Below are 15,420 nucleotides of genomic sequence, written 5' to 3' on the forward strand. Positions count from 1 at the left end.
GCTGCTAATAATGACAGTGGAATCAAGTTAATAGCTGTGATTTGATAACATGGCGAGCTCAATGTGGCTGACGGGTTTAAAAAGTGCATTTGATATCAGTTTTTATTAAAAGGCAGTAAGACTGAATCTTCTCATCTTGCAGAAAAAGTGAACTTGCCTGCAATTAAACTTTATGACTAAGAAACAGTCTTAGTTTAAAATGTGTTTCAGTATTCAGTGTTGGTGTTTGAACAGATTTTCAGTCAAACTGTCAGCAGCTCCTCTTTCACACAGAAACACCCCCTCAGTTTTTACAGCCTCTTGGACCTCGCTGTGTGTCCTAACCTTTCTGTTTTCACTGTGGATGTTTTTCTCTCCACATGGGAAAAAATGCATGGCACTCTTTGTTGCTTGTGATGCTGTTGTCCTACTAGTGGGGTTGTGGGAATATTGTGTCAACAATAACATTGCTGCCCCTGAGGCTTTGTTATTCCTGTTGGTGTGCCTGTCTCAGCAGATGCCTTTCTGACATGCTCGTACAGATCACTTCTTCTCTGTGGGAGGAAACTAACAAACTTTCCTCACTGTCCTCTTTATGTACTGAAACACACTGAATGCTGCTGTCTGTGTGTGCCCTTTATTTATATGGGTATCCTCCTTAGGCTGATGAGCGATACCGGAAGAACATCCAGGGTTCTCCTCAGTCGGCTCAGACCAAACCGCAGCAGCCTCCGGTGCCGCCACGCTCCGAGTCTTCCTACCCTAACGGGAACTCAGCATCTGAGGCGCCTGCCATGCACCGGCCTGTGGAACCACAGGTAAACACTAACCTCAGGCTCCTCCTTCTTTTGAATTATGCTTTACTTTCACAGCTGTTGTACAAAGGCAGCATTTTGAGTCGGTGTCCAGTGGATAATTCACCGCTAGTTAACATCTGCTGGTGCGGTTTTTCTTGCAGGACTTGGCCGTGTTGTAACATAATGTCCAGATCGATGCACTGAGGCTGGCAGGAAATCTGAGTTTTCATGTTTTCAGCTTAAGAACAAGTTCATCTCCATTTCTGTTTGTTTAATCATGACTTGTACTGTAAGCTCCTCAAACCAAAAGGGAACATACATGGAGTCACATGACATGTATGTCATATGATGCCTGCTTTCCTCTCCATGATCTGACATTTAGCAGGCTAGCTGTTTTCTTAACCGTCCTTTCTATACTGTAATGAACTGCACCACCTTCTGTTGTTTTTATTTCAAGTTCCTGTTTTGGCTTCAAATTAAAGCCTTTCCGTTGGCAGGAAGGTAAAGTGTGACTGATAACTCTGTGCGGTTTGGTCTCAGTGGATCAGTTAATGGTGTTGCAAAAGAGGAAGTGTGAACGACGTATCCAGCCTCTGTCTCAGGATCTGAACACAGTTTCTCTTAATACAGAAGGTTTCCAAACTAAATAGAAATGTGATATCAGAGTTATCACATCTGATATAATACATGTATGTTATAGCTACAAGACGATAATATCTTGATATTGAGTTTGTGTAGCTGACCCTGAACGTGGATGCTCACTTCCCACCAGCTCTGGCCTTGTTAAAAACGAATAGATTTATCTTCTTGTCATTCACTGCACATGTCAAGGAAACTGAAATCTTTGCATTTCTATAAAATTCCAGTTAATGTGGAAACACGAACATCAGTCTTATCTGTAGTTTGACTTTTGTCTGGCAGTATCTCTCGTCTGCATCGACTCCAGATGTTGCCTGTGCCTTTAAAACCTTTGTCTTATAATATCTGATAGGTTTCTCTCTTTCAGGTGGTTTTCTTTCTTTAATCTTATGTAAATGTTTTCACTTGTTGTGCTGCGTTAATGTACTTTTCCTCCTTCCTGAAGTCTTTAGCTCAGCTCTTTTCAGGGTCTGGATCCAACTTTCTGCCGTTGTTGAACTTCTCTAGACTCTTTTCAACATCAGGGTTGTCGTTAATTGTGTTTCCCCTCATGATACTGCATTAAATCTCAAAGCTAATGAAAGATGTTCCTTTTCATTTTCAGACAGAAAAACTTGTTTCATGAGCACACAAAGCCTGCGCCTGCTTATGAAAGATTTTTTTTCATATAAAAGAAGTCTCTCTTTTTGCAAAAGTTATTGTGACCATGAAAATGAAGTGATCACAACCCTGATTATATATTCTTCTTCCATGATAAACCCATTGATTGACAGGTTATCCTCCCACTTGTCAGAGCAAACAAAGGTACTTTCACTAAATGTGTAATTACTACAGCGGCTCTTTATTTCTCTGAATGTGCAAACAGTATGTGTGTGTTTGTCGGGTGGTATGTTGGGAGTTTGTGTGTCTTTGCTCTACATACTGTACCTTCTCATTGTGTGCTGGTGATTACAGTCATCCATAATTCATGGGCCCCCAGATTTGCAGCAGGGTGATTCAGACGGTGTTAGTCATCTATCCAGTGAAGCATCCAGCCCACTAAACATGAATAATCACAGTTCATTGAAGTCAAGCTGTTTTGAATATGTCACCTAAATTAAATTGTATAAAAACGATGCTGTAAATTAGTCAAATGGGGATGGGGCGATGCTGTAATTCACTGCTGTGAAACATTTGCCATAGTATTAAAAGTGGCTTAATCAGTTTTCTCTCATTAGCTCCCAAGCTTAGATGTGGTGTTGTGCTGTCGTACATAGATCAGTGTACGGACTTGGATGGGTTCTGAGCTAATTAAATAAAATGAAAACTGCTTTAATTTCCAAGTAAAGAAGGAAGTAAGGGGATAGTCGGTATTAGAGTTGGATGTGAGCCTGATCTCATGGCTCTGAATCCCCGTTTTCAGTTCCCATCAGTTAAGTTGTGTTTTATAAGAGACGCTTCACTGGCAGTTAGTTTACCTACATATACGAATGAATACATTGTCAATGCTTTCTTAAATGACAAATGACTGTTCTAAAACATTTTATATGAGCTTTAACACCTCTGTGGCTGAGGTGTGGTTATGTTTAAACAACTGAAAATAAGTGGTCAAAGTGACGGGGAGATTGTAGTTAAGGTGCAAGAAGGTTGTGGACCACAGTCTCTAGCGTCAGTCACGAGCTTCCTTGCCCCCGTCATGTGTGTCCATGCTGTGTGACCTGTATGTGGTTGTGCCTGCCTGTACTGTATGTTTGCATGTCAGCTTGTGTTCTTGCTTTGTAAATACAGTTCATCTTCATGCGTGGTGATGGTGGTGAAGCCGAGTCCTCCAGAAAATTGGTGAAACCCAGGTTTCACCCTAATGTCGCTTAATGTTGGTGTAAATCTAGACAGGAGACTAAATTGAAAGCAGAACATACATAAAATGTCTTGGAGTTGCATGAAATGAAAGGTACAGTAGAACAAGTGAGCTCTTAGGACCTACCTGTATTTCTGTATTGGTTTATCTGGATGGTGGAGATAAATGTCATCTTCTCCTCCTTAAATCTTAAATGGAAGTGGATGACACTTGGAGGCTCCTTGATAACAGTGGTTTCCCACATACTGGTTTTGACTGGGATGACGTTCTTATTCCTGCCACATTCTAACTATTGGATGGAAAAAGAATACTGAGTCTGACCCATATTTCATTCCCGATCCACTCAACCTCATCTCTCTGTTCACTGCCTGCACTTCTTTTTCTTTTGTTCCCACACCCCGTGTCACTCCCACAAACCAACATGATTCTTTCTGTTGCTCAGGCTGCACCTTTTCTCCCATCAATTAATCTTGTGGCTAGAAAAAAAAGCTCTTGGAATTTCTTGGAGTCAAATTTCTGTGTAGCCCCAGTGACAACATTGGCACAACTGTTCCTTCTTTCCTCTTGTTGCACTCTAACAACATGGGTTCTTTAGAAGCTCTGCTGAGATTTGGAGCCATACTTTCCAACCATGTGCCACAGAGGCATAAAGGTCTTCACAGGGTTTCCTTCGAAACAAATGCTTCCACAGCAGATTTTCACTTCTGTAGTTGGAGTCAAACTAAGAACTGACATCAGCTGCTGTGGTGTCAAGCTGGTTGGTTGTAAATGGTTCCTGACTCCACAACTAAGACTATCAGAGGAGGACAGAGACTGAAAATCACTGCATTAGAATTCCTTGAAAGTAAAACGTTCTCACCCTTCATCACTTTTAGTGTGGCTGAACTGTGCTGTCAATTGACATAAAGGCTGAAGCAGCAGGAGGTGAATACATGTCTTGTTCGTCCTCCTTGAGAGCTCAGTAATGTATCATTTAAATAAAATTCTTATCCTTGTCAGCTGGGCTGAAATCAAACACTTTAGATAAAGCATGTCAGCAAATAGGAATTAAATGAGAGGCCAAAGTAACGTCTTGTCAGTCCATGCTTGGGACTAATTGGGCGTTATAAAAAAAAAAGGCTGCAGCATTTGCTTTCTGATAAATGAAGGAATGGGGCTGAGAGGTCATTAAATAAGCTACTTAAAGAGGTTTATAGATCCATAAGTGATGCAGTGTATGAGAAGACAAGCTCCTCTTGTTCCTTGATATGATTATTTACTCACCACTACTAGAACTGCTTCCTCTCGTGCACCAGCTGTCAGGTTTTGTGCAAGCATTGTGGCTGTTTCTATAGTGGAGCTGCCAGGTCTGAATATAGATTAGGTTTTGAATGACAAAAAGCCTTTTCCTTAACAGATGGATGAATCAAGTGGCGCTACATATTCAGTGTTTGAAGAGGCCTCAAGTTTCGTGTCAGTGTTCCTGAAGTTTTTCCCATTTCCCTCCTGTATGGCTCCAATCTGACAAACTCCTAAAGATATCCTGAAGCCCTTGTCCTACTGCATGCAGACTGACCCGCCCTTCCCCATTGTGTTCTGTTTTTGCTGTCTGTAAGGTCCGTTCCCATCTGGCTGCTTTAAAGAGCAGCAGCAGCGTGGCCTCATCGATCTCCTCCTCTACCACCCCGCCCACTGTATCGCGGTCACACTCCTTCAGCGAGCCGCTCACCCCTAGCTTTGAAAATCTTCACCTTCACAACAGCCAGGAAACCCACCAACATCATCACCCTCCATCTTCATCATCATCATCATCATCCTCATCATCATCCTCATCAGCTCCTGCACGCACTGACCCGCAACTACATCCCCAGCCTAGGCCCTTGCCCCATGACCCGGCCCTTTCAGAGGAGGCTCCACCCAGGGTAAGGGCAGGAAGACAGACCAATGTAGTCTCTCTGTCAACTGAGAAAACAGGACGATCGTGCTGATTCTTAGGAGCTCACACTCTCATTATCCTCAACTATTCATTTCATTACATTAATGGCTTCCCATCCTCTGCCTGGTTCTCTATGCAATCAATAATTCATCTTTTTGTTGGCTTTTCTTGTGGCACAGAAAAAGATTGTAGGGGACTTATAGATTATTTAATTAAATCCACATTAAATTAACAGGTGAGCAGGGTGGTTGGCAGCTTTAAAGTGCTCCTGCCCCTCAAAAGAAGATTCGTTGTCTACCTTAGGTTTTCTGAAGACATAGTTCTGGATCTATTCTCACAATACACAGACCACCATAAGAAAGGGGAAGTTCAGAAAGCGGCAGGTGACCTCAGACCAGTAATCACGTGCCCTGCTTAAAAACAGTTGGGATGAGTTGTGAGTGAGTGGCTGTGTACCCTCTGTGTTTAATTAACATTGTGGGTGCAGGTTGGGTCCAGTCCAGATTTGATTTGGAGATAAATGCAGGTCGTTTGTGGGGGCAGATGCAGGCTTGTAAAACTGGACCCATGCAAGATTGTGAGCCAACTTGCTGTTAATATGAACCAGTCTGTGGACTCGTTCTAACCCAACCCCAGGCACTGAGACAGTGCCAAACACTAGGACAAGCTCAGACCATGTCTTTCTGTCTCATGCTGTTTTTCTTCCCTGATCAAACAAATTTGGCCTTTCACTGTAAAAGCTCAAAAGGATATAAAAGTTCTGTAACTGCAGAAGAAGAGACAAACAAGGAGAGGTTTTCCTTGCTCAATGTATACTGTAGGGCGTTGGATGCTATGGGAAAGACAGGATAGCTATTTGACGCTACCCACAAGTGTGGGCATTGAGAAAGCTCTAAATTCAGTCATCAGAGCCAAAGTTAGCAGCCCTTCAGAAAAGGAAACCCTCTGTTATAAACACACCACTGCCAAGCTGAACCGTAGCCCTGTCAAGGCTTGTCCATAAACTAAACTAACTGTAAACAAACCAAAATGATGGCTGACTGGGAGTTCTGTTGTGCTGTGCTGCGCTTTGGATGCTGCCAGATGTTCTGCATTGGCTCTACAGAATTTAGTCATGGTGAAAGGTATGACTGTGACCAGTGACTACTGGTGTAATATAGTTTTACAGTGGTGCTGTGGGGCATGGCAGGGTGAGATGAGGGGTTTAGTTGGTTTCAGAACATGGTGACAGGGCAGCTATATTGGAAATCGATCTCTCATAGGCAGCAGTGACTGTGATAAGGAGAATACACACTGTCACTCTCTTGTGGCTTCTGATATACAATTGTAAACATTCCCACCTACTAGACTGTTCACTTTTAGTTCCAGTTGGTTTGTAAACAGTTTCTGATATGCTGTGAAGACAGTCGGCTTGAATACTAGCAGAGGTTCTCATTTCATTTGGCTAAAGTTACCCTGGTATTGCATGGTATAGCTTTTAATGATGCCGCTACTAAATTGTTGAAGAGGAAATGCTGAATAGGCTGTGATGTGCTTTGTGTATACACTGAACCTTTAAGCACACTCAAACTGATGGAGTGTGTATGTGTGAGCTGGTCACTGTTTTATCACAAAAGGTTCCTGTCAGGACAACATCAAGGTCCCCAGTGTTGCCAAAACGAGAGTCGCCTCATCACCATGGCAACGTCACACATAGCGGCCATGCTGGGCATCGCAACGGCACCAGGTAAACTCACATAACCCCACTGGTTCTTAAGATTGTGAGTCTTTCTGTTTTTGCAGACTTTTCTCTTTGTGTTCGTCCTCACACTTCTGGCCACTACTGTCCCTACTCCTCTTCTCTCGTCATCTTCTCCATTCATAACCCAGAAGTACCAAATGTAACTTTGAATACATACACACTGTTAAAAATGTAATTAAGAGGCTAGAAATAATTTTCTCAAGAAACCTTTATGTACAGTTGTCTGGTATAACAGTGTGGTCATGTGAAAGTTGGAATGGATTTGGTCTAACATGGCTGATGGTTGTATAAATAGGATGGATATCTGTGGGATTACTGAAAATGAGTATAAACTCTATATAAATAAGACGAGCAATGGCAATAAAAAGTGCATGGTCTTATGATTTATGTAAGTAATACAAGAACTATGAGATACAAATCAGAAGGTCTGAAAATCTGTATTTTAACTAATAGTTCCTGAAAGTTCATGAACCACATGTAACATAAAATTGGCATCAAATTACAGGTGAACACAATAGGCCCAGAATAATGCCCTGTGGGACTCCGCTGGTTATATCTTTCAAGGAGAATATAATAGTGTAGCGTTTACAGAGGACATTTTATGGGAGATGAATCATTTTAGGACTCTGACACAAATTAGCTCCTAAGTAAGTAAAAATTCACACAATCAATTGGTTAAAAAGGCCTTTGCAGCCTTAATGACAGGAGTCAAAGTTATGTGAAGCAGTGTTCAGCATCAGGCTGCTGTTTGCAGCTAAATGACATGAAAAATGAGTTCCTCAGAGACTCTGGGGGAAAACAAATGTTTGGCTTGTTTGGAGAGCGATCTAATAGACACACACAGAATCTGTGTTTGTATTGTACACTTAGTACTGTCTGTCTGTGCTGCTACTGTCTGTGGATTTGTGTAGGAGGGTTTATGTAATAGTGCTAGCTGTCTAACCTTGTGATGCTTCTTTACTTGTGTGTGTGTGTGTGTGAATGTGCACATTCACAGGAACATGCACAGTTTTCTTTTCCTAAGCCACAAGTCTTCTCATGAGATTCACTGTCATCTCTCCCTTCCTCTTAATCTGCAGTATTTTATTTTTCTCTAAAACGACTCCTACTCTGTTCTTACTGCACTAGTGCTTATTTTACTTGATATAATCTGGACACTTCAGAGCAATAATCATTTTTAAAAAGTGTTTTAAATTGTTAAGCACAGTAATCATTTCTGAATTATTACAAAACATACTTTTTATAGTGGGGAATTTAAAAATCGATTTGAAAAATGGATTATGCAAAACCCCATTGAAAGTAACAGTACAAACATTCTGTTCACCATTTCACCATTTATTCCAATATGATCAGCAGCTCTTTGCTCTCAAAGATATACAGTATTACACATTCTGAGATTTTCTAAGATATTCAGAAATGTTTGAATTGAATATCAGCCCAAAATATTAGCTACTCTGTAAAATAAAAAAGATAAAAACTTACCTGATGCTTTCAGATTAAATCCTAATATACAGTAGAAGCAACAGAACCTCTGCAACCCACCATCTGAAAGTTTTTTTTACACTTCAGCTCTGTCTTGACTCTGGTGTCTGTTGGCTCTGCAGTGCAGTGGAGCCTCGGCTGCTGGGGGAGCGAGTGGAGAAACTGGTTCCCAAGACAACCAGTAACAGTGGCAGCGGAGGCTCCAGTTCCTCCAGCAGCTCCAGTAACTCCAGCTCTCAAACCGGTTCTCACTGTGGCTCTGGAGAGAGGTTCAGGGCCCGTTGTGAGTTCACACACACTAACAGATCAGCACTGATAGACCTGCAGGAGATGGACAATAAAACAGCCTCTAAAATTCAGTTGTGCTCAAGTTCTGTTTTAGTAAAGAAGCTACACAAACACTCAGATGAACACACATTTAGATTTGCCAGTTTTCCCAGAATCACTTAATAATAAGAATAACCGTTTCACCTCCACTTCCTTCAGCCTCTTCCAAATCCGAGGGTTCGCCTCTCCAACGGCCAGAGAATGCTGGGAAAAAACCAGAGGAGAGGAGGGACCCGGTCAGGCCGAACAGACCAGCGGTGAGAGTCGACTCAAAGCTGACTGACCAGCAGTGTAGCTCGCTGGGATAGATCTAGATCTAGAGCTGTGTGTGGATAGAGGTGGTGGGACATGATGGCACACTGCTTTGGGTTTTGTTAAAAAGCTGGACTGCGTGTGATGGTTTGATGCGGCCTGGAGATTTTTCTCAGCTGTGTGAATGATAAATAATTAGCTCCTTCCTTCTGTGATCTTCTTATCATCCAACAGAGTGACATGATATGATGGATTGAGGCCACTGGCTGAAGGAGTCTCTGCACTTATCACTTGCTTTTTCTCCACTGGTCTCTCTGCCTGGGTGACGGCCATCTTAACTCATGCCTTCTCTAACCCCAATAAAGAACTGACCTTTTCTTCTCTCCTGTTTTAATTTTTCATCTTTGCAGCTCTAATAATTGTCTCATTATTAGAATTAACCCACTAACCTTACCTGCACTAGTTTGGAAGAACATCAGCTGTACGACAGTCATCTCTTCACTCGCTTCATCTTTTGGCTTTGCTGCTCTCACGTTGGCTTCTCATTGGCTAGTGTTTAACCACGCCTCCTCTCCAGCAGCATTCTGTTTCCTGCTTTACATTTTAAAGAAGATTAACAGAAAGTCTTATGACAACTTAGCTAAGGACTTGTACATAAAATGCCCAGATGAAGAATGGACAGAATTCCAAGCAAGGGAAAAAAAAAATAGAAATCAGAGATAAAATAACCTTTGACCCAGGTTTTACCTTTCACCTCCTGACCTTTAGGACCTGACAGCTCTGGCCAAGGAGCTGCGTGCGGTGGATGACGGCCGCCCACCAAATAAAGTGACAGACTATTCCTCATCTAGCGAAGAATCAGACACCACTGATGAAGATGACGATGAAGAGGTGGACCAGGAGGCAGGCGAAGAGTCGACCTCTGGGCCGGAGGACTCCAAAGCTGTGTATGTACGCAGGGTTAACCTCTGATCTCATAGACAGGTTGCACTGACACAACATGGACCAGGTGGTAACAACAGGATGCACCAGTTCAGGATAATGGAAAAGTCTGATTTCTCTCAACCAGGTTTACCTGAAACCTTCAAGTCAAATTTTATTTGTATAGCGTCAAATCACAACAAAAGTCATCTCAGGACACTTTACAAAACCAGGTCTAGACCTTACTGTTATCACTTATTACAGAGGGAAACCCAACAAATCCCCCTGAGCAGCACTTGGCGTCAGCGGGAGGAAAAACTCCTTTGAAACCATAGAGACATGTCGTCTTCCTTGTGTTCCACCAGCGTGGAACACTATGTAATTATTGTCAAAGTTGCAGCCAGAATGCAAGATGTTTGTGTTGAAACACTCCTCTCCTTTGTAGTTCTTCCAGGCTAAGTAATGGAGAGACGGAGTCAGTCAAAACCATGATCGTTCACGATGAAGGCGAGAGCGATGCGGGCTCGATGCCCTGCAAAGACAGCACGCTGATCGTCAGACAGGTACCGGCTGCTGGGGTTTTGGTTCACCCACTTTTAGTTGCTTTTGCTGTTTTGTTCATTCCAGCCCCACGTGTTTTCCCATTTTGTTTTTCCAGTTGTTTGTTCTGTTTTGTTCTTACACGTTGTGGCTGGTGGAGAAGCTTAGTGCAGATTTCAGTTAGACGTACATTAGGAGCTCTTGCTAATTCATTAATCCTATTAATGTTATTTAGGTTGTTTTACTTTTTTTTTTAACGGTCTGTTTAGGACATTTAGATTTTTCTTTCTTTTTTTTACGGTCTGTTTAGGACATTTAGATTTTTAGTACTAAATCGATCAGTCTCTCATGCAGTTCATACCAATACACATGATGAAGGGTCAGTTTCCTGGTACCAGTGCACCACAGAATGACACCTTGTTTCACCATATAACTGACTAATAACAGTTTTCTGTCCACCTGTAGAATAGCCACTGTAGTTTACCCTTTGCTCTAGCTACCACCTTCCCTTCCCCTGAACTCATCAGGAACACATCTAGACCCAAAGCCGTCTGCCCCTCTTTCTACTTCCAGAGTGCAGGTGACAACAGAAAGCGTCCAGGCCCTGGCCCGGGCCAAACCCAGACCCCTGGCCTGCTTGCAGGCTTTGCCCCAAGCCCTAGTTCGGCACCAGTCGCAGGCCTCAGCCAGCATACCCCCAGCCCTCACCATCACCACCACCACCATCACCATCACCCCACACAGCACTCGGATAGGAACGGCTTTGCCAGTCGCATCCACCACCTCCCAGACCTGATCCAGCAGAGCCACCATTCCTCCCCTTCCTCCTCTGCATCCAACTCCCCTTCCTCCTCCAGCCTTGCCAGCCCCTCTTCCATGTCCCCCCAGAGTCCTCTGGACAAGCTCAGCATCCTCACAGAGGTATGTCACCCAGTGCCAATGCAGACAACTGCTTAAGGATGCAACCTCTTGTGTAACCTTGTGAATATGAGAAGCAAAGAGGTCGAAGTCGTCCTAATCTGCCATAACTGGGAACACAGTAGAGTAGACCCCAGTTCAGCCCACCAGTTCATTAGTAATAATATTATTATGGCATTTAAAAACAAAGTTCTTTCCATAGTTCAAACTGGCCATGATGGTGAATTTGGTAGGGTGGCCTGTGCTGCTACACGTTCTCTGCAGAGGGAAGTACAACATTTTTTTGCGCAGTTAATTTATTATACACAGATTTTTGTACTTTGTTTTAAAATGCAAAGAATAAAAATCTATTTCAGGGGAGTGATTTACATCTGTAGCCCTGTCAGTCCTCAGTGAGTGTTGGCTTTACGACCACAGGAGCCTGTTAGCCCTGATTTAGTCTTTTTTCCTGAAGTGTCCTCTGAGGCCGGTTGTGGTTTTACAAGCATTCCCAAACATCTAAATCTCGTTTCTTGATGTTGCCTATTTTCAGCCAGCGAGTCATATTCTCACATTCCCCAGACAATAGCCCGTAATGAACAGAGCAGTTAGAAGCGCAACGGCAAGTATATTTCCCATGAAAATGCATTGTTTCCTCTTTGTTCCTATGTTATGTTTTTACCCTCCATTGTTTTTGCATTTTTATTTCTCAGTATTTTATCATTTTACCCTCTGACTGAATGTCCACCGTACTCGCATGCAACACGTACAGAAAACCCTTTTGCCTGCTTGTTTGACTGCATCTTGTTAATTGTTCATATTAATTTTTATGTGTAAACATCTAATGCTGTTCAGAATCTTCACATTCTGTCACCATTAAATCTGAATTCTGTCTCTCTGTAGAGCCAGTCCAGTAACAACATGCAGAAACACAAGTCTTCTTCCTCCTTCACTCCGTTCATCGACCCACGCCTCCTCCAAGTCTCTCCATCCACTGGCAGCGCTCTCAACAATGTTGGTATGTCCCTTTCCCCAGTGACAACTGGGAAAAAAACCCCACAGTCACCAACAGGGCTGTTCCTGAGTAGCAGTTTCTGGGCTCCTGATATTTGGTGGTAATAACTATCAAATATTCAAATATCCGCTATGTGGGAGGGTTTAATAGGCTGATATTGTGCTGCAGTTAAAAGTACCTCTTTGCCCATCTGGCAGTACTTTGGGTTAGAAAATACAACAAATGTGAATACTAAAATTGAAAACCGATGACCTACCTAACGGATGAATATCCGAAAGGTTGGATATTCGGGTCAACAAAAGGTTCATAGCCTTAAAGAGCTGTGGTGGAAGAAAAAGAGGTGGTGGAAGAAAAAGAGGTGGTGGAAAATCCTTTACCTAAATAAAAGTACTGTTGCAAGTAAAAGTCCCATGTTCAAAATGTTACTCAATTAAAAGTACAGAAATATTAGCATCAAACATACTTAAAGTACTAAAAGTAAAAGTACAGAAATATTAGCATCAAACATACTTAAAGTACTAAAAGTAAAAGTACTCATTATGCAGAACGGCACATTTCACATTCCTGTGTATCATATAGTTGTAATATAATTACTGATGCATTATTGTGGACATCACAATTACTGTTGCAGCTGGTAAGGGGGGGGGGTCTGAATTCCAGGCCTCCACAAACCTTTTCATCAAAAGTTCCAGAAGTTTCTTGAAGTAGTTCAGCTACTTAGAATTTGCATATTAAGTTTAGGACCAGTTTAAAAATCACAAGTTAAGAAAAGTGGGTCAGTCAGAGTTAATAACAACATTTATGTTTTATCTGCTGTGTTTTGGCTTTTCTTCAGTGTTTTAAATCACATATAAAACTAAAACTAACATACAAGTCTGCATTGGTTTTGGAATTGTAGCCTATGATTCTAAATCAAAAACAGGTTTCTCTTGAGGGATTGACGTGTGTGTGAAAGCTTCCAGTTCACAACCAAACTACAAGCAGCATGTTAGTGTGGGGTCACTGATTCACCAAGGTCTCAGAGCTCATTGGCTGCTGCACTTTACAAACAGTCCTTTCTTATCATAGCAGTCCTCCTGTTCCCATCATCGCTCAGAGGGCTGGCTATCGACAAGGCCAGAAGGACTCTGGTGTTTCTGAACCAGTACTTCACCTGATGCAGCTGGTGACCAGCCAGTGACCCCTTATTATACTAGATTGTCCAGTCAATCACAGATTTGATGAGTTTTGAAATGACATGGCTGCAGAGGAGCCATAAACCACTGCTGTCACATGAAGCAAGGTTTGGTGGACTGTTTCCTCTAAACAGTTGTATGACAATCAATCCTGTGTTCATGATGAACCCAAGTAAATGAAGAACCACCCATTCTTCTAATGCTGATCATTAGAGCGACCCCCACCCTAAATTCCAAAAATTCTACACCGTCCTTCCTACGCCGTTCCTTTTGACCTTGCAGGTTACAGCAATGATGCCCGGCTGGCAGAGGCACTGAGGGCTGACCCATCTCGGAAGGGCTCAGTGGTCAATGTCAACCCAGTCAACACCCGCCCTCAGAGCGACACGCCAGAGATCCGCAAATACAAGAAGAGGTTCAACTCTGAGATTTTGTGTGCTGCACTCTGGGGTACGAACAAACACACAGACCTGTACTAAAATCAAATTTCAGCAGAACTACATCAGTAAATGACTAGCCTTTAAACTGGACATGTGATAAAACATCTCAGCAGGATTATGTGAAAACCAGCAGCATTAAACACCACTTTCACATTTAAAGTTTTATTTTTTAAATTATATTTAAGACATATTTTACATGTGTAAACATTCCTACATTATGACCATTTTTGGTACACAAGTCATTTCTGATACGATTATATTCAGTGTCCATTGAAACCTTGTTGTTGTGGCTATCAACGTCTTCGCCACTGGGTGGCAGCAAAGCTACACGTCAGACCACAATGACCAGTGGCGTTCTAGCTGGGTCACTGTTGTTGTTGTTCTCTTATACGTGTGCATGTGTTTGTAGGAGTGAACCTGTTGGTGGGAACAGAGAGTGGTCTGATGCTGTTGGATCGCAGCGGTCAGGGCAAAGTTTACCCTCTGATCAATCGACGACGCTTCCAGCAGATGGACGTCCTGGAGGGACTCAACGTCCTGGTCACGATATCAGGTACACACACATACATGTTGGTCTGTAGCTGTGAGGACACTCAGTGACACAATGCATTCCTCAAACCCTTACCCTCAGACACACTGGGTGGTGAACTTCAGCAGCTCAGTTAATGTATTTACATTTGTCTTTGTGTGGCTACTGTTACTAGATTACTGTAACTGTTTATTAAAACAAAGATGAGGAATTAAAAAAAAAGAACACACACTGACTAAAATATCCTCACAATGTCAAAACATCCTCAAATGATGACTTCAGGCTAAACTTTGTCCACACAACCTTAGAGAGACATGTACACACACTCACACCCTCACAGTACTTTGGGACATGCACGCCTACAGTATCATTACACTAACGTTTATGTTGATGCAGCAACATTAGTCCCGACTGCAATGAACAACATAAAGTAAACAAAAAAGTAATGGACAAACAGACACAACCGCACACAAGCTGTGTGTACAATAGAAACCTCTGCAATAAAATATGTACAAACTACTATACGCATGGAGATAGACCAGCCATAACATTATGACCACCTGCCTACTACAGTTTACATAGGAGTCCCTGTGGCAGTCGGTCGGCACTCGTGTCACTCTGCAGCTCACTGTGCATCTTCTGTGAATCCATTTGCTTCCACAGTTCTACTGACAGGAAGAGCACAGATGTGTCTACATTTCAGTGAAAGACTTAAGTAAAAGGAGTGAAAACTGGTCATGAGGACGAGTTAGAGAGAATTATTTAGACCAGTCCAACAGCCTCACCGCTCTAGGTGTGATATCACCACTACAGCCCCCGACTCTTTCTCTTCATACAGACCAATGGACAGTGTTTCTCATTTTCAACCATTATAACAAAGATTCAGATAAATGTTTTGAACAGTACAAATGGAAGTTAAAAGTTTAATCTACAG

The 15,420-nt window shown here is 42.4% G+C and overlaps 1 protein-coding gene across 5 annotated transcripts in view; it reads left to right on the forward strand.

Moving 5' to 3' along the window:
• Positions 1–15,420, forward strand: part of LOC109974034 (mitogen-activated protein kinase kinase kinase kinase 4-like) — an 82,328-nt gene that overhangs the window by 58,564 nt on the left and 8,344 nt on the right. The window contains exons 15-25 of one of the 5 annotated variants that reach the window (XM_020624010.1): positions 642–797; positions 4,848–5,153; positions 6,784–6,893; positions 8,513–8,673; positions 8,877–8,974; positions 9,738–9,916; positions 10,336–10,453; positions 11,004–11,351; positions 12,231–12,345; positions 13,800–13,967; positions 14,367–14,510. In XM_020624010.1, coding sequence (XP_020479666.1) covers positions 642–797; positions 4,848–5,153; positions 6,784–6,893; positions 8,513–8,673; positions 8,877–8,974; positions 9,738–9,916; positions 10,336–10,453; positions 11,004–11,351; positions 12,231–12,345; positions 13,800–13,967; positions 14,367–14,510 — 1,903 coding nt within the window. The remainder of the gene's footprint in view (positions 1–641; positions 798–4,847; positions 5,154–6,783; positions 6,894–8,512; positions 8,674–8,876; positions 8,975–9,737; positions 9,917–10,335; positions 10,454–11,003; positions 11,352–12,230; positions 12,346–13,799; positions 13,968–14,366; positions 14,511–15,420) is intronic. The other 4 variants (XM_020624012.1, XM_020624011.1, XM_020624013.1 and 1 more) reach the window with 4 other exon arrangements.

Source organism: Monopterus albus, unplaced genomic scaffold, assembly GCF_001952655.1.
Source record: "Monopterus albus unplaced genomic scaffold, M_albus_1.0 scaffold318.1, whole genome shotgun sequence".
NCBI lineage: Eukaryota > Metazoa > Chordata > Actinopteri > Synbranchiformes > Synbranchidae > Monopterus > Monopterus albus.